At 29.9% G+C, this 18256-nt stretch overlaps 2 protein-coding genes across 4 annotated transcripts; both read left to right on the top strand.

Annotated features, from left to right (window-relative positions):
- Positions 1-4942: 4942 nt before the first annotated feature.
- Positions 4943-7718, top strand: LOC130799838 (L-lactate dehydrogenase B-like). Its single transcript, XM_057663092.1, has 2 exons — positions 4943-5595; positions 7265-7718. Exons 1-2 carry the CDS (start codon positions 4987-4989, stop codon positions 7706-7708), a joined length of 1053 nt encoding a protein of 350 aa, XP_057519075.1. The 5' UTR covers positions 4943-4986; the 3' UTR covers positions 7709-7718.
- Positions 7719-9958: 2240 nt separating this feature from the next.
- Positions 9959-16395, top strand: LOC130799862 (NADH dehydrogenase [ubiquinone] 1 beta subcomplex subunit 8, mitochondrial-like). Of its 3 annotated transcripts, none has more exons than XM_057663127.1 (4): positions 9959-10223; positions 10312-10398; positions 10481-10576; positions 15995-16395. In XM_057663127.1, exons 1-4 carry the CDS (start codon positions 10086-10088, stop codon positions 16049-16051), a joined length of 378 nt encoding a protein of 125 aa, XP_057519110.1. In that variant the 5' UTR covers positions 9959-10085; the 3' UTR covers positions 16052-16395. The 3 variants fall into 3 exon arrangements, with proteins under 3 accessions (XP_057519110.1, XP_057519111.1, XP_057519112.1); XM_057663128.1 differs by having other exon boundaries at positions 9959-10197; positions 10319-10398; XM_057663129.1 differs by having other exon boundaries at positions 9979-10197.
- The last annotated feature ends 1861 nt before the right edge of the window (positions 16396-18256 follow it).

Genomic DNA, 18256 nt, shown 5'->3' on the forward strand with positions numbered 1-18256 from the left:
ATAGATCAGAAGTTCGACATAAATTGTCATTTGAACCTTTTTTAAAGTATAGTTATTAGTTATATTCTCCATAATTGAGTTCAATACTAACAATAATAAATACTAACACTTACATGTTAATCAATAAATACGAATCTATACTAATACATACTAATACCAAATATAATACTAGTAACGCTAAAAATAAGGTTTATTCAGTTGAATCAAGTTTTGTTTAGATAAAAAAATGTTAGATAAAGCTAAATTGAGTATAATTTAGTTAAAATAAGTTTGATTCAGTTGAATCAAGTTTAGTTTAGCATAAATAAATGGTTGATTTAGCTGAATTAAATTAGTTCAACAAAAAATTAGGTTTGATTCAGCTTAATCAAGTTTAGTTTAGATAAATAAGTTTCATTTAGTTAAATGAAATTTTATTTAGCTAAAGATAATTTTGATTAAGGTGAATCAAGTTTTATTCAGTTAAAATTAATTTTAATTCAGTTGAATTAAATTTAGATTAGCTAAAAATGAGTTTGATACAACTTAATTATGCTTGGTTTAGCTAAAAAAGTTTCATTTAATTATATCAAGTTTAGGTTAGCTAAAATAAGTTTAATATTGTTGAATCAATTATTGATTCTAAAAAATAATATTAATTTTGTTTAATTAAAGTTTAATTTAGCTAAAAATAAGGTTAATTCAGTTGAATCATGCTTATGTTATTAAAAAATGAGTTTGATTCAGCTGAATTAAGTTTAGTTCAAGTAAAAAAGTTTGATTTAGCTGAATCAAGTTTAGTTTAGCAATTATAAATGTTTGATTCAGCCAAATCAAATTAGTTATCTAAAAAAAAAGTTTAGTTCAACATAATCAAGTTTTGTTCATTCAAAAAAAGTCTTATTCAGTCGCATCAAGTTTAGTTTAGCTAATAATAAGTTGAATCAGTTGAATTAAGTTTAGTTCAACTAAAATTAAACAATAAATGTACACTCACAATCAAATCTTATCGACTCAAACTTTGACCGAATCAAATTTGACTGTTAATCGACAACTTATTAACCTATTACAACTCGCAATGCTCCAATAGCAAATAATTTCAACAGAAAGTTCAATCGACAAAAAACTCAACTGATTTGGATTTCAACCGACTTGAATCCGGGGAATAACCGAATGCACAACTCTAAAATGATATAACCGATCTGAAGTCAACCAGAACCAAAAATAACCCGACTCAATGTTAACCTAAAATGAAAAATGACTCGACCCGTATTCTAACTGAACTTGATTCGACCTGCAGTATAACCGATTTGGATCTGAATTGTATTCAACTAACCCGATATAAATCCGATTCGAATTGACCTGATTCGAAACCGAAACCGACCCAGTGTAGTGTTAACCTAACATAGACCTGTACTCGATTAGACCCGCAACTGAACCGACCCGAATCGAAGTGTTATATTAACTGAAAAAAACGAAACCCAAGAATATCCAAACCCAATAAAACCTGACCCAAAACCCGACCGAGTAACCGAATTTACAGCCCTACGCCTACCTTATATTTACTTTTATGTCTACTTCATATGTGGTTAATGCAATCATAATTTCTTTTAATTTAATTGTATATCTAATTTTATATAAACCTTTGAAATATAATAAGAAAATACTAATATGCTTACATTTTTTGTCAATAATTTTTAATAAAAACATACAAAATTGAATAGTTCTTGAAAAATCAGACTATTGTTGAATCTCTTAATCTCATTCACTAGTCGTAACACTTAAATTTTGCACTAATATTTCATTTTCATAGTCAAATATATAGTTCATTAATATCAGAAGAGTTTATTTTTCCATCTCATAAACTGCATGTACATAAAGTATACTATAATCAATTATTGTAATGTTTGTTCCACTATTCCCTAGATTGGCTTCATTATAACAAACTCATAGTTTCTTACTTCTTAAGCCATCTGAATTTGATCTCTCACATTTATGAAGGTAAAAGCGTTAGGAAATTAACTTTTAATTTGTTTTATCAAATGATAAAAAAATTATTTAGTAAATAAATTTAAAGTCAGTCATTGAAAATATAATTTTTAAATCAAAATTAAAAAGCTATTCAGCTTCATTTATTGACTTTTAATTTGCATTATTTTTCCTCTAAAAAATAGCTTATATAGCAATTGTTTTATCAAATATCTCCTCAACATTTGTCTTAAACAACTGAATTAAACAGTTAATTTATCAACCAATATTTCTAGTTGGTCAAATAAACCAACATATCGAACTAACACCCATTTACCAAGCATACCATTAGTAAAATAAAATAGAGTTATTTCTTGTGAGAAACAATTTCTCGATAAGATGACCAGAAAACAAAAAGTTCATATGCTAAATTGTATTATTTGGGTTTACAGGTGTCCACTCGGGTTATTGGGATGATTTCAAGTTAGATTTTTCAGGTCGGTTTAAAATTGGGTCTTGTATCTATGTTGGTTTTTCCATAATTATTGATCAATTTTTATGCAGGGTTAAATCGGATTCGGTTACAAGATTGGGTTAATTTCGATTCATCAGGTATGTTTTGAACACCTCTAGTTAAATTATTCAACCCATATATAGAAAACATTTCACGGTGAAATCGTCTCATAATGATAATTTGTGAATAAACTCAAAAAATAGACTATTCCATTTTAGGTCATAAACTTGAAGAAGCTTACTAGCTAAAAGAGAGTCTTTCATCTTGTTTCCGGATTTATTTGAATTGAAACTTTCGTGTAATTTTCAAGACCATACCATACTTTATGGCGTTGAATATTGGAGTTTAATCGAGAAAGTTAGAATACTTTTTGTTGGGGTAACAAATAAGCAATGGACAAGCCCCTTGTATCGACTATTGCTTTATTTTCCACCATTAAAACCACATTACAACCAATTTTGAAGAGAGTTCAATTGGATCTCAATTAAAGTGTTTTATGTCTCATTATTTTTTTTAGAGATAATAATTTTATGAGTGTATCTCATTATAAAATGTACTCATATAATTAATCTATTTTTTTAATTAATTACTATTTTAAATATTGTAAATAATAACTTTACAACACTAAATATACATAGACAAACCAATAGAGATGGTCTTACCATAATTCATCTTTTGAGATAATTTAAGTATCTACTCCTTTTGTTTCATTTTAAAAATATTATATTTTTATTCATTTGTAAAAATCTCAATATAATTATTTTGTTTTAATATTATAGTATTAAAACATCTAATTTGGTAAGAAATAGATAAATATTCAAAAAAGATTTGATAACGCGCTACTATCTAATCTTGTAATCTAGCATCTTTGACCCGACCTCAAATTTGAAATAAAAATTATGTAAAAGTCAATTTAAAAACAAAAATTGATTTAAACTGACTCGAAACACTTAATTCGAAATTGACGTGATGGCATAAATGAACACTCTTGTAACAAGTTTACATATATAGCAAGAAATAATAAATAAATAACATAATCTTAATTTTAATCAGTTTCAAAGAGTTATACTTTAAATGGGACGCCGTGAGTATTTGTTGACGTTGGTAGAAATGTTAACCAAAAACCTTACTAATTGAAATTTAATTGATTTTATAATCAAATTCGATTCAAATTTAAAATAAATTTTAAATAATGTAATAATCGATATGGATAATATAAAATCAGACTTTAATCAACTCAAAACACATAATCTGATATCGATTGAATAACCCGAATAATAGTGCATGAAATTTGGATTAAATTTAGACACTTTCCTTTTTATATCCAATATTTTTCTTTTCTTTTTTAAATTTTACTTATAGCACTTTCAATTTTACAATAATAATTAAGTTGCATTATAATAACCTTTTAAATATTTCTAATTTCAATAGATTAATTTTTGATAACTTTTATTTTTGTATAACAAAAAGTACTACTAATAAGATTTAAAGAAAAGTGTATTATATTTTTAAAAGCTTCATGACTTGTTCTTTGAAATAAAAATATGCTACTTCTATTTTTTTTAGCTTCAAAAACAAAAATGTTGGATGATGATTCAAAGATAGAAGACAAATACAAATAAATAATTTCACAATTTAACGTAAAAATATATGATTTTAAGTAATAATGTTACGCTTTAAGTACAAGAGTACAATGTTAGTTTGTGAAATTTATTTTAAAAATGACTACCGCTATCGTTTCTTAAAACAACATTGTTACCACTTACCATATAGAATAACCTTTTTTTTAAGTTGCAACCTGAAAAACAAAGAAAAGTATATTTGTTCATTTAAACATTTAGTGCTAAGGGCATGCTTGAATTTGGTGTAAATATTTAAGGAGAAAAATAAAGTCGAACTAATAAAACGAAAGCAAATAAAGATACATTTGAAGTAGTTGAGTTAGTTGTGAAGAAGGTAAAATGAACATGAAATAAAAATAATGAAGGAAAAAAGAAGATGATTTCTCCTATTATGAAGGTAATACATACATTCCCCCACCCTCCCCTAACATAAATATTTACCCCACAAAATTAAGAGATCATTTTATTTTTTATTACTTTGCAACCATTTTTTCACCTCTACAACAATTAAATTTCACGAATTTCTCATTTATCAACTTCGTTTTCTTACTTTGATTTTTTTTACCCCTTAAATATTTACACCCAATCTAAGAATGCCCTAAATATTTTATTATACTTGAGTCATATTAGCAAATCGATTCAATATTAGTCTACTGATCACCTACATACCCCATGGATTATATGTATAATTTTTTAAAAAAAATCTTACCTTTAAACTTTTGACGCAACTAATTAAGGAAACAAAAGTCCCCCGGAAGAACAGTCAATGTTCGAATTTTCTTACATAATCAAATCATCCATTAAATTCTTCTATAAAAGTCCCATCCTTCACGTACCAATTCCTCCCAAATCACAACAATAAACATCATTTAATTAATTAAATCACAACAAAATCCTATTATTATGGCAATGAAAAGAGAAATATCAGCAAACTCACTAGCCGGGCTAGACATAGCAGGATCCTTCTTTACACCAATCCAACACGCCGCCCCACCATCCCCAACCAAACGCCACATCAAAATCTCCATCATTGGCACCGGCAATGTCGGCATGGCCATCACACAAACTCTCCTTACCCAAGACTTAGCCGACGAGCTCGCCCTCGTCGACGCCCTCCCCGACAAACTCCGCGGCGAGATGCTCGACTTGCAACACGCCGCTGCGTTTTTACCTCGTACTAAGATCGTCGCATCCACGGACTATTCCGTGAGTGCGGGATCTGATCTTTGTATTGTTACTGCCGGGGCTCGTCAGATACATGGCGAGTCCCGACTTAATCTTGTTCAAAGGAATGTTAGTTTGTTTAAGAATATTATTCCTCCTTTGGTTGAGTTTTCCCCTAATGCTATTTTGATTATTGTTTCTAATCCTGTTGATGTTTTGACTTATGTTGCATGGAAATTGTCTGGGTTTCCTTCGAATCGGGTTATTGGGTCGGGTACTAATCTCGATTCCTCACGGTTTCGGTTCTTGATTGCTGATCATTTTGATGTCAATGCCCAGGATGTTCAGGTGATTTTTTTACTGCCAACCAATTATTTTGTCACTTTCATTATATTTGCTAAATATGACTTTTTATGCTATTTTAGGTGTTATTTTGATCTTTCGTTCTACTGTACTTGCTTCGTTGACTTCTTACATAATCTAATGTTTTATTTTAATTATTTATATTAAATTATACAAATCTAAAAATTATAAAAAATTAATATTATAAAAGTATACGATTAGACCATTAAAACAAAATTCCATGCGATTATATTTATTTTAACATTAACTGTAATATATAAAATAAACTTAAACGATGAATAATGTATATAACGGTAGTGTAGCGAGTATTTCAGAATAGAGAAGTATATTGAACTACACACATCTAAAAATTATAAAACATTAATATTATTAATATGCAATTAGACGATTCAAACAAGATCGTAGTTAACTATATTTTTTCCATATATATTACCCACAATATATAAAATAAGCTTAAAAAATAAATAATTCTAATAACATAATTCAAAGTTTTCTGCAATGAAGAAAGTACTTCTGTTCTGCATTTACTAATGGTGGGTTTGAAAAAGTTTTTTTTTTTGTTACATTTTGGCTTTTAACATTAGTCAATAAATAATAATAAAAAAGTGTTCTTCTAGCGCAACCTATCTCTATCAGTCAATTTTAATTTGCATTTATTTAATTTATATGTTAAAAATACAATTTGAAGCAATTAAGTTGAAGTAGATAATAATAAAGAAAACTCATCTAAAATAATTCAATTTTTTCATGATTTTCATATAATAATCCCACCTAGATTAACTATAAATAATGCCAACTTTAGAGATATTTTCCTAGAGTAAACTTGGATAACCTGATGACCTGCTATAGTAGGTAATTCACCAAAACAGTAAACTATAAATTAATTTAAAATTAGTGAAAAATTTTAAAAATTTACATAAAAAGTTCTAAATAATAAAAAAATCATAAATTAATTTGAACATTAAAATTTTTTTCGACATTTAATTTTAATTTATCTTTTTTTAAAAAATAAAACTTGCTATAGCAAGTCATTCGATTACCGGGTTTATTCTAAGAAAATACCCCTTAAAATTAGAGTTATTTATAATTAATCAATAAATGAAGTTATTATAGGAAAATCACAAATAAATTAGATTATTCTAGAAAATTTTTCCAAATAATAATAATAATTGATAGACTTTTTATATAGTACTGGTATATATTTGGTAGTTATAAGTTGACACTAGCTAATTAATAAATTATTATAGCCTTATAGGTGTTTACAAGAGTGGCTACATTAACTCTAACAAAGACTTAATATCTTAAGCACTATCTGTATATATCCAAGAAAAAATTAAATTAAAATTCATGTGATTGCTCTCTTTGTATATTTTTATAATAATTTTTTGTGAAATGGAAAATGAAAAAGGCACATTTTAAGTATAATGATGATAATGATTTATTGTTTATTATATATTCTAACACATCTCTTCACATGAGAGTTCAGATTAGAAGTGTGAATGCGCATAGGTGCTGAATATTTCACTTCAACTGAGGGTTAGTTGAGATTTGAACCCGTGATCTTTTATCACGTTGAGTTCTGATACCAACTCAACCAAAAGCTGGTTGAGGCCTTAAGATATATATATATAATCTAACAATATTGTTTAAACAGGCCATGATAATTGGGGAGCATGGGGACAGTTCAGTGGCACTATGGTCAAGAGCAACAATAGGAGAAGTACCACTTCTATCATTTCTAAACACCAATAAAATAACATACAACAAACAAAGTCTAAACGAGATTCATAATGAAGTTATAAATTCAGCCTATGAAGTGATTAAATTAAAGGGTCATACATCTTGGGCCATCGGGTACTCAGTTGCTAACTTGGCCCGGTCCATTTTAAGGAACCAAAGAAGGATTCACCCTGTTTCTGTGCTTGTTACTGGGTTTTATGATATTCATGGTGGTGAAGTGTTCCTTAGCTTGCCTTCTTTGCTTGGAAGAAATGGAGTTTTGAATGTCATTAATATGCCTCTTACTGATGAAGAAACTCAACTTCTTAGAAATTCTGCTTCCTCTATATTGGAAGTGCAAAACCAACTTTTAATATGATGAATTGATGTTGGACTAAGTAAATGGTTATGTATTTTGAATAAGTTGAAATTAAATTCATAATATATAGAGTAAAATTGTTTGGAATGAAAAAAGATAATTATAGTTCCTTTTTTATTACAACAAGTGTCGTATGAGACCGTCTCGCTGTGAGACGAATTCATATAAGCAGCCTAAAGTTAAACTTACATAGCAGTTAATTAAATGAAAACAGATTTTTCATTAAAATTTAAAAAATTTAAAATTGAGTCAGCTCATATCAAGATGTGTCACAGTGAGACGGTCTTAATAAAGATTTTATCGTTTTATTAATGAAGATTGAATATTTAACATTTTGCTTTTTATTAACGGAGAATTTTCCCTATCTAAAAAGAATTTTCACATTACAATCCAAAAGTACATAAATTGTGGCAATTTTCCTACTAAAACTAAATTTCATTATAATTTCTGAAATTCTTATATTTATCCTTACATAATTTTTCCCCCAAAAATCAAAACTAAATCTTTGTTCAAATTTCCCATCAAAATCCGAAATCCAAATTTGATAAATTTTCATCCTAGTCTAAAATTACAGCTTTCTTCATTCATTAGGTTTTTAAAGACTTGTTTGACAACAACAAAAAAAAAAAATTAGTTTTTACCATATAATTACGGATTTCATTCTTTTCATTGACCTCAGATTAATTAAACAAAGATAGATGAATTACTTATAGTATAAATTAAAATTTAGTATTTCTATTTTTGAAATTATTATTCCACTAAAAACACATTAACTCATCAAAAAACCTACCTTTATTCCATCATTAATTATGGTAGCGGCAACAATAAAAAATTAGATGACAAAAGTGGTAATAAAATAATGTAACAGTTTTATGCTTCCGTAAAGATCAAAGATAGCAAGCTAAGCCATATAGTGTGTGTGATTAATGACTTGGCCATGGAAGCACAATGTGAGTATTAGAAGGACTATTTACGGTATTTGGGCAATAGTTAAAACACACAAATGTCATTATGGTAGATAATAAGAGGAAGGGTATTCGTAACAAAATTAAATACACTAAATCAAATCTTGAAATTTTTGGAATTAGAACAGACCGTTTAAATTTTCAGATTGGACCTAACCAAATTGTTCAATAACGGTTTAGTCTACAAACTTTTGGTTTTCTAATATTATATATTTGTTTATGTAAATATTTCGTACCTACAATAATTAAATATAATAATTCATAATTAGTTGGTTGAATTAACATAATTCAAGAGTATTACCATATAAAAAACTACATCTTGAAATATTTAAGTAGTGACCTATTTTTAAAAATAAAAAACTACGATTTTCAATCATAGCACGGTTTTCTATCTGATGTAGTCTAAAAATTTAATAATCGAGATCAAACCAGAAAGGGTAATTTTTAGGAAAAAAACATAAATCAGACCAAATATTAAAATTACGGTTAAATACGATTTAATTTGCAGATTAAACCAAACTTTGTTGAGTCTTAATTCCAACTAGAATCGCCTCAACATTCATTAATTAATTGTTCCGCCAAAAAATTTGCTCTACCTCTGCCTACTATGTGGTTGCCAATCTCATATAATTTTCTTCGTGGTAAATACACTCGTCATAACTTTTGCCAACTGACATAATGATACTTCATTGAAGTGTTTGGGTTTTTTGATGAAATTTTTTTAACTAAATTTGTTTTTCATGATTTTTATTTCAAGTTTCCATTAACCTTGAATACAATTTTTTTAGGCATAGCTCATAGTCATAGGAATTAACAACGTTAGTGGAAAAATATGAGGATCACTACTAATAAACAGTATTTTTATAAAATTAATGGGAAACATGTGTAGATCATAAGAAATATAAAATTGTTAAAATGAGTTAGTGAAAGATATGTGGGACCATAAGCATTATTAAAATATTAAAATAAGAATAAATATATTTTAGTCCAAAATTTATGATATAAACAGAAAAATTCCTTATGAAAATAACAATTAAAATATGACAAATAAAAACTTCTTTAAGAAAAGGAGGAAGTAAATAGGTGATCGAGTTATTCTAGGCAAGTCATTGTCTAATCAAATTTAATTTAACACGAATTTAAAATGAATTTACAATTATCTAAAAATTAATATGAATATAAAATACAATTTTAAATCAATTTAAAACATATAGCCTAAAATCAACTTGATGACTCAAATAAAAACTGATTTTACAAATTTATTAACGCAAACACTAAACTAAATTATTGGCTTTTCCATTTCGAGCCCTTTTAAATGTTGGGCTGTGGGTGTTGCCTTGGCCTACCGTCAGGGCCGGGTCTGGATACAAACATTTCATTCTCCTAGTCGCCGGAAATAGAGATCAATCAAAATGGCAGGAAGACTAAGCAAAGTGGCCACCACCATACTTGGCGGTAATGGCGTCGTCTCCCGTTCCGTCGGATCCTCACTCCGTCATCGTGCCGGAATGGGCCTTCCTGTTGGCAAGCACATCGTTCCTAACAAGCCAGTTTTCATTCTCTCTCTCCACTTTCTTCATTTAATTTTCAATGTTACAATCCGAACTTATTTTTCTAATGTTTCTGGGTTCAATTTAGCTTCCAGTCAACGATGAGCTAGTATGGGATAACGGTACCCCGTTTCCTGAACCTTGCATCGATCGCATTGCCGACACTGTTGGAAAGGTTTTGCCCTCTTTTTATTCTTTTCTTTCTTTCTAGGGATAGAATTCTGAACTTTGTTTGTGGTTAATTGGTGGGATTTCAGTATGAAGCATTAGCTTGGTTGTGTGGAGGATTGGGATTCTTTGCTACGCTAGGATTGGCCGCTGTATGGAATGATAAAGCTTCTAAATATCCCTTCGTAAGTTTAATTATCCTATTCCGAGTAGATGCATCTCAATTAGTTCCAATTGGTCTGTTAAATAGCATTCTTTTATTTTCCTAAATTCACACGTAGATAATGATGTGAGTAGGATTGAATTGCACTCTGCTGGTACTCAATACTCTATTTGTAGAACCATCTGAAGAAAAAATAAGTAAATTTCATTGATTTTGGTTGGTATATTTAAAAGGCACGGAGTTCCTTTATGTGCTTTCAAGGTTCTAGGCGCCAAGCAAAGGCGTTAACCTTTGGGTTTCAGGCACCCCAATACCCTGTGAAAAATGAACTTAAAACTTCACACGTCCTAACATACATCTTTAGTTCTTGATACATGTTTTGCATTATATCAATGTATTTTTTGGGATTTGGAAATATCCTTCTTTCACTCATGTTTGGCTAAAATCACAACAAAAGAATAGTTGTGATTGTATGAGTGTGTCTCGCAACACAAATGTGGCATCAAATATCAGTTCTAAGGCCTAGTTACGGTAGAATATCCTTGGTTTGCATGTCCCCGACCTACCTTAGATTTATAAAGCGCGTCCCACTTTGCGTCTTGTGTGCCTAGATGTTAGGCTCAATTGAAGACGCCTTGGATAGTTGAAGCCCACTACAATAGGTTTGCGCCTCGATGCATTTGGCACCTTGCACCCTCGATGCTCCTCCAGTTGGACTAAGTGATTAACTTAAACTTGTTTGTTTGAAAAAGAAATAAAACTCGAAATAATTCACTTGATTATGAAGTTTGAAAAAACGTTGCTTATAGAGCATAATAGCACATGAAGAAGTAGAAAATAACTAGGGTATTCTTCATATTAGTTATGTGCTAAAGTATTGTTTACCACAATGATAATGAATATTTTCAAGCTTGTTGCTATTATAACAGTAATGCCATGTTGTTTTAATGTCAAAATGAATTGTTTTTCAGGCATAGTATATTGATTTCACCTCTTTGCCCATTAATCTTCCTGCCTCAGACGCCAAAGCATATCATAGGCCATACCGATCTTATTGCTTTGACTCAAGCATTTAAATGAAATTTGCTTGACAAAAGAGGGTGTTAAGTGAGTGGCTTTTAGATTGGTTTATTGGTTGACTTTCTGTTTTTGGTTTGTTGGCTGGTTAAAAGAAAAATGGTTTTTCATAAAAGTTGACTTTTAAGCCAAAATGAAAAAAAGGTAACATAGATCGCGTTTTTCATTAGTTTCTGGCTTGTTAGCCCACTTATTCTCTAACAAATAATGACATACAACATCTAATTTTACCAAATATCTCACTAAATAACTGTCTTATCCAACCAGTTTAAAAGCTGGTAAAAACATCCAACACTTTCAACAGGTCAAACAAGCCAAAACCATCAACCATTTGCCAAAGGTCCCCAAGATCTTATTTAAGTGTAATCTTTGAATTATGTTTAAATCTTTGAATTATCTTTATAGTTTATTAAAACCTCAATTACCCACTTATTTCACGCTTATTGCTTGTTTGCTGCAAATCTTTTCCTGTTCTGAATGTTGCAGCCCTGCAGTTCACTTCATAAGTCTACAAAAGCTAGTTGGACTTGTCTACGCTTAGTGAGTTGAGTGCCATGGCTTTCTTGACTTGTAGAACAGTTTTCTGAATGCTGAAATCCAGCTTTTTACTTCATTGTCAAATGTACAAAAGCTTTTTGGACTTTTTTAGGTTCAATGATTTAGAGTACCATATCCTTCTTAAACCACACTATTCCTATTTAGTGATCACTTGAACATTAGGCTATGATGAGATAAGGTCAAATTCTCATCAGCATCAATGATCAAAGTGATCAGGTAGAGCTGCACCATTCGTTTCAATAAGGTTTCTAGGTATGATGAGCTGCTGCTATCTTTTTAGCATCTGCATTATGAGGATCTTGAGGTTGTTTTTGTAAAGTTTTGGATTTGAATCTGGTTATATTATTTCAATATTAGCTTCCTTTAGATTAGGGAATTCTTTCTTAACTTCTTCAAGCCACCTTTTTTCTTCTTGAGTTTCTGCTGATCAGTTACATTTATGATAAAATATGTAGCTTAACCAATATTGTGCCATCAATCCAAAAGCTTTACACCACATTGTGAAGAATCTAAAAGGCTTTGAACCATTATTATCAGGTGCAAAAAAGCTAGGAAGTGGTCAAAATTGTCCTTTCAACCTCTTGTGTTTTGCCCAAATCATTACTTTTACAATTACAGTCAAAATATCACGCAACTAATACCACTTCACCAATTTCAAAAACCGAGTAGCCTTAGATCCATTTTTATTAAATTCCCAACCGGATTTGATTCTATGATACTAAAACACATGATCGATTCAAATCTTAAGTAGGATCTTAATGTTGATAGGATTTTAGGATCCTAAATAAATAAAATGCATACAACGACTTAGGTTACACTACCGCATTTAACAAGATTAAGTCGATAAACCTGTTATAGCTTGTAGGTTTGTGACAAACCGTTAAAAATCTCTCTCACGTCCTATCATCATGAACCATTGCTTTTCCTCTTGGTGATTTCTTTATTATGTGTAACATTTCATTCCTTAGGTCCAAGTGTAAATATGGAAGGGTTGCTAGGTTATCGCTTAAAGCGACGACTACATTGAGTGAATATTGTGTCAAATGAGCAAGGGCTTAGTAGGTTGTCTCCTCGAAGCTACGAACCACATTGGGGTGGGTGACAAATGGATTAAAGGGAACTTCATAAAGATTATGGTCTAGTATCATTGAACATTGGGTGACTATGATGAAAATAAGAAAATCAACTCCTTACTTTTGCAATAGACCAAGTGGTTTGGATAAAAGGTGGTGACTATTTGGAGAAATGGGTATACGTCGTGGTATCTTGGATAAAATAGGATTTTTTAGAGTTAGAATAATTATGGATGACCTATTGTGAAGAATGCGTTAGAGGTATTTAGGTAGAATGATAAGATCATTTGGATGAAAATAGGTAGTGTTGGAGAAATCTCAAATGTGATTAGTGCATACGCCCCATGATAGGAGCAGAAGAAGCGCTTAGAGAAAATATGGGAGATACTAGATGACATAAAATCCAAGAATTGTAACTACAAAAATCATATTTGAGGCATTTTTGAATGGCCATGAATCATTGTATGCATATTTATATGGAAAGTGGAACGTAGTCACGTTCCGTGATCTGGGAACATTCGTCCCCAATTATCGCGAAACGCAAACTAAATCGCTCAAGGTGACGTTCCAGTGTAGAAGAGCTTTTTAAAGGGTATTTTCTCCTTCATTAAAGAAGAAAGGAAAAACGATATGAAACCTAGAAAACTAAAAAACTTAAAACTTAAAACAATTTCTTAAAGCAACAAAATCATTTTAGTTTAATTTGGTTTTCAAATATACCTTTTATACATAATATATCTTGTACCTAATCGTTTCCGAGTCAATTTAGTTGCGTTTCTTGCTCCCGTTCTCGTTCTCCATTCCAAACCGAATGTTGTTCCAGGTAACACTGATTGTATGATTTGACAGTCGTTAACACGTGCTTTAAGAAGATTAAAGCCGTTTGATGAGTTAGCGATATGAAGCAAATGCTATCCAAATAAACTTCCAACTAACTAGGAGAAAAATAGAGGTCACAAGTCATACTCTAAAAGTCGTACTAGGGGATTGTATAGTTGATTAATATAATATTTTTATTCTTGATATTCGCACAAAAGCAAGGAATAATAAAAGGAGAAACCAAGGAGAGCAGAATATAAGTTGGTAAATATAAAAACATAGGATCACAAAAGATATTTTGAAAAATTTGTTGTAGAACATCGAGCAACAGACATGGATGAAACTCTTACTTAAGTGAGGGCAAAGAATTGTGTTGCTCGCGTCACTAAGGAGATCTTGGGTAAGTCAAATAGATATATTGTAGTGTAGTACGTCACAAACTTGGTAGAATGAAAAAGTGAGAAGTTGTGTTGAAGAATAAGAAAGAATGTTGTTATCTAGCCTTAAGACAATGTAGGAATGCCGAAAAGCATTGCCAAATAAAGCGATGTTGTGGCCAAGGTAAACAAAACGGTACATGAGGTGATAATATAGATTCATTATAGAGGTGTATGATAAGTTAGAATTGAGGGAAGTGAAGAAGGATATCTCTATTTGATGGCTAAAAGATGTGCAAACACTAGAGATTTTAGTAGGGTAAATGCATCAGGGATCAATATCTAAGAATCGTTGTTTAGGATGAGGAAATTAAGGATAGATAAATGAAATATTTTGATTACTTATTTAATGAAAATCTAGGGAATATGAAATTGAAGCAGTCAAGACAGGATACCTATCGAGGTTTTGAGAAGTTTAGGAGAAGTTGGTGCTAAATAAAAAATTGGTTAACAAACTTATTAAAAAGACTTTGAGGACAAACCAGATGCCAAAGATTGGCGTAGAATCACACTAATACTATTCTAGAATCACATTAATCCAATTTGGAGATCATTAGACCACTGTAATACATTGGTTGAAGTGTTAGACCTTTAAACGGATCATAGGAGGAATGAGGACATAAGGAAGGGGTTAAAGGATAAAATTGGTATGACATAAGGAATGGAATGAAAGCTGCAAAGATTGAAAATAAATGACAGAAAATTGTCCTCGTTGGTTTGGGCATGTGTGGCAAAGGTTGAATAAAAGTCTAGCCGAAAAGGCGGAAGGATTGAATAAAGGAAATTTCAAAAGAGGAAGAGGGGTGTCAAAGATGACGAGGATGATCGCAGTGTTGAAAACAATGAGAGATTTAGGCTTAGAAGTCCATATGACAAGAAATAAGAGTGCATGGAGGAGGATAATATATGGACAATGCACTGTGAATGTTATCAACTGATAAACTTTGCACATTCCAGAGGACTTCCCTCTCTTTTATATCCTTTGATTTATGCATAAAAGTTTCAACAAAAGGATCACCAAGAACAAGACATATAGCAACGGCTGTAATGGCGATCACCTTTCAAAATGCTTAATGCTATGTCAATAACTCCATGCAACTGCAATATTCCCTTCACTATGCCAAACCATGTTCGTTGTAATATATTATCCTAGACGTAAAGACAAGTACCATGCCCCCCTCCCCCAACCCTACCTAAAGAGGATGCTTTGACATTCGTTTCTAGAAAACCAAACAGACTATAGCTTAGCTTTTTGTGGGAAAGGATGGAATTCCTCAGAAACTTTTTGTTGGTCTATCCTCTAAAATCCCAGCTTAGGAAATTATTTACTGGATTAGCTCGTTTTTCTGCTTAGCTGGGATTTTAGTCCTCTTAAAGACAACGGTTGTTCACATTTTGCATCATGGTGAATTAATGGATTTATTCAAATTTCTCAATCCAAACTAACCCATTTTTGCTCATGTTTGTGACTATCAGACACCAAAGGTTTTTCCATATGACAACTTGAGGGTCAAGCTTGGCGAAGAACCCTAGATGAGTCTACTATAACCGTATCTCAAAAGTTCAGCTACATGGCCTGTCCATTAACTTTTGATTTTCTTGTTATTCCGGGATAGCTAAAATAATGGCTTAGCTTTCCTCTTAATTTTTTTCAAAGATTGACATAGATATGCTTGGCTCATTGTCTGTTAATGTGTGTTAATTGGCATATGTAATAAAGCTCTAACATCTCTAATTGTGCTTTCGCTTTTGTTTTATACTAGATAATCCCCGTGCGATGCATAATTTTTTTCATTTTATTGTTTTTTATTCTTTTATAAAACCGAAAAGGAATTGTAAATTATTGGTTATTGAATATCAATGAATGAATAATTGCATATAATAGCTAATATTTAATATATTTTAATTTTAAACATACTATTTTATAAATTATGTATGATCTTATTGATATTATTTTAATATCTTCTAAGTAAGCATCACAAACTATGTTAAAAATAAATTCTAATATTAATAAATTGTCTTGAACATATATTACAATAATATTAAATGAAATATTTTAAATAACAATAACATTTATCTACAAAAAATTATTTAAATAATAATACAAATATAAAATTAAAAATAGCTTGTCTTGTATGAGCCTATTTGAATGTTGAGACGAATCCATATAATTAGCTTAATTATCTTATTCATCACTATAAGATTGTAATTGACACTTAAAGAATTTATGAATAAAAAACATTTAAAATAATTGTGTCTATTTAAATAAATAAATAATAAAGAAATTTATAGTATAAAATTAAAGCAAATGTTAGATGATTGCAAAAATGAAGTTGTTTGCTTTACAAATGCAAATATTTGTTTTCATCTTTGTCTGACCTTCAATCCTTATTCACCAATTTATCTCTTCTCTTACCTCTGGATAAATTAGGAGATTATTGAAAAGTTGATTCCATTAACCAATTCTAATAATGCATTTACATATTTTGATTAAATAAATCAATTACAATGCATTTAAGCATTGTTGAGAAAATTCACTAAATTCAATGTATTGATTATGATAATATTTATTAGGATTAATCAATATTAATCAATACCAATAGAAAACCCAATTCCATTATATAACAGGATGACAAATGTCATCCTATATTGGAGGGAAAATTTTACTCCATAAGGTGACACCTCATAAGTTTGGAGGTATGATGATGTTAGCCGTTTTTGTTGTAATTATAGATATAGATTTGCCTCTTTATGCACATCAGAAGGATAAAATATCACTAACTCTTTTGTCTCAACTTTTTATGCCGGGAGCCTACTATCAAATACAAAAATGTACTAAAATAAATCAGCCGTCTTAAAAGAAAAGGCGAAGATAATTCACTTTGGAAAAAGAAAGTATTGATATTCACAAACTTTATACTAGATTTTTTGGGGTGCAAACTCTACATGAAGGATGGAGTATATGTTTATATTAACTTTGTTTTAGGTTAATCTTTTATTATTAGGCTTGAAAAGTTAAATAAAATGTACAATGCATATTATTTTAGTGATTATTGTGTATTTTTACTTGACATAACAAAGGGACTAAGGTGTGAATGTGGTTGGCTTATTCTTCGCAGCAGCAGAATTGGAATAATTGATCGACATAAGCAACGTTGATTCCTTTGGAGTCTAGTAGTGGAATTTTAACAATATTAATATTACATATAAAAGGCTATTTCATTGGCTTGTCTTTTATTATAAAGTAGACCATTAATAAATTAACATTTTATCTTCTATATATATATATATATATATATATATATATATATATGGTCAAGTTCCAGTGAGAACCAAACTTATATGCGAACCGTGAGAATCAATCTACATGATAACAAACTGTTACTTTTATAGAATATGTGTTACTTTTGGGAAAAAAAATTGTAACTTTTAAACAAAAAAGTGTTACTGTAAGAAAAATTATCAAAAATCAAATTATACAAAGTAAGAAGTTTAACTTAAAAAGTAACTTTTTTTTTTGTAAAAAGTAACATCTTTCTGTGAGTTTAGTTTAGATTTTTTTTTGAAAATAACACTTTTTTGTCGAAAAATATCATCTTTTTTTAACAAAAAAGTAACACTTTTTGGTCATAAATTGGTTCTCATAGTTCTCATATAAAGATGGTCCTCATTAGAAATATATATATATATATATATATATATATATATATATATATATATATATATATATATATATAT

Source organism: Amaranthus tricolor, chromosome 14, assembly GCF_026212465.1.
Source record: "Amaranthus tricolor cultivar Red isolate AtriRed21 chromosome 14, ASM2621246v1, whole genome shotgun sequence".
In the NCBI taxonomy this organism is placed as follows: Eukaryota; Viridiplantae; Streptophyta; class Magnoliopsida; order Caryophyllales; family Amaranthaceae; genus Amaranthus; species Amaranthus tricolor.

Excerpts from the sequence above, each read along its gene's own strand:
- LOC130799838 (XM_057663092.1), top strand. The coding sequence starts at position 4,987 with ATGGCAATGAAAAGAGAAATATCAGCAAACTCACTAGCCGGGCTAGAC. Across the intron at positions 5,596-7,264 it reads TCAATGCCCAGGATGTTCAG|GCCATGATAATTGGGGAGCA; the intron begins GTGATTTTTTTA and ends TTGTTTAAACAG.
- LOC130799862 (XM_057663127.1), top strand. The coding sequence starts at position 10,086 with ATGGCAGGAAGACTAAGCAAAGTGGCCACCACCATACTTGGCGGTAAT. Across the intron at positions 10,224-10,311 it reads ACATCGTTCCTAACAAGCCA|CTTCCAGTCAACGATGAGCT; the intron begins GTTTTCATTCTC and ends GGTTCAATTTAG. Across the intron at positions 10,399-10,480 it reads TTGCCGACACTGTTGGAAAG|TATGAAGCATTAGCTTGGTT; the intron begins GTTTTGCCCTCT and ends GTGGGATTTCAG.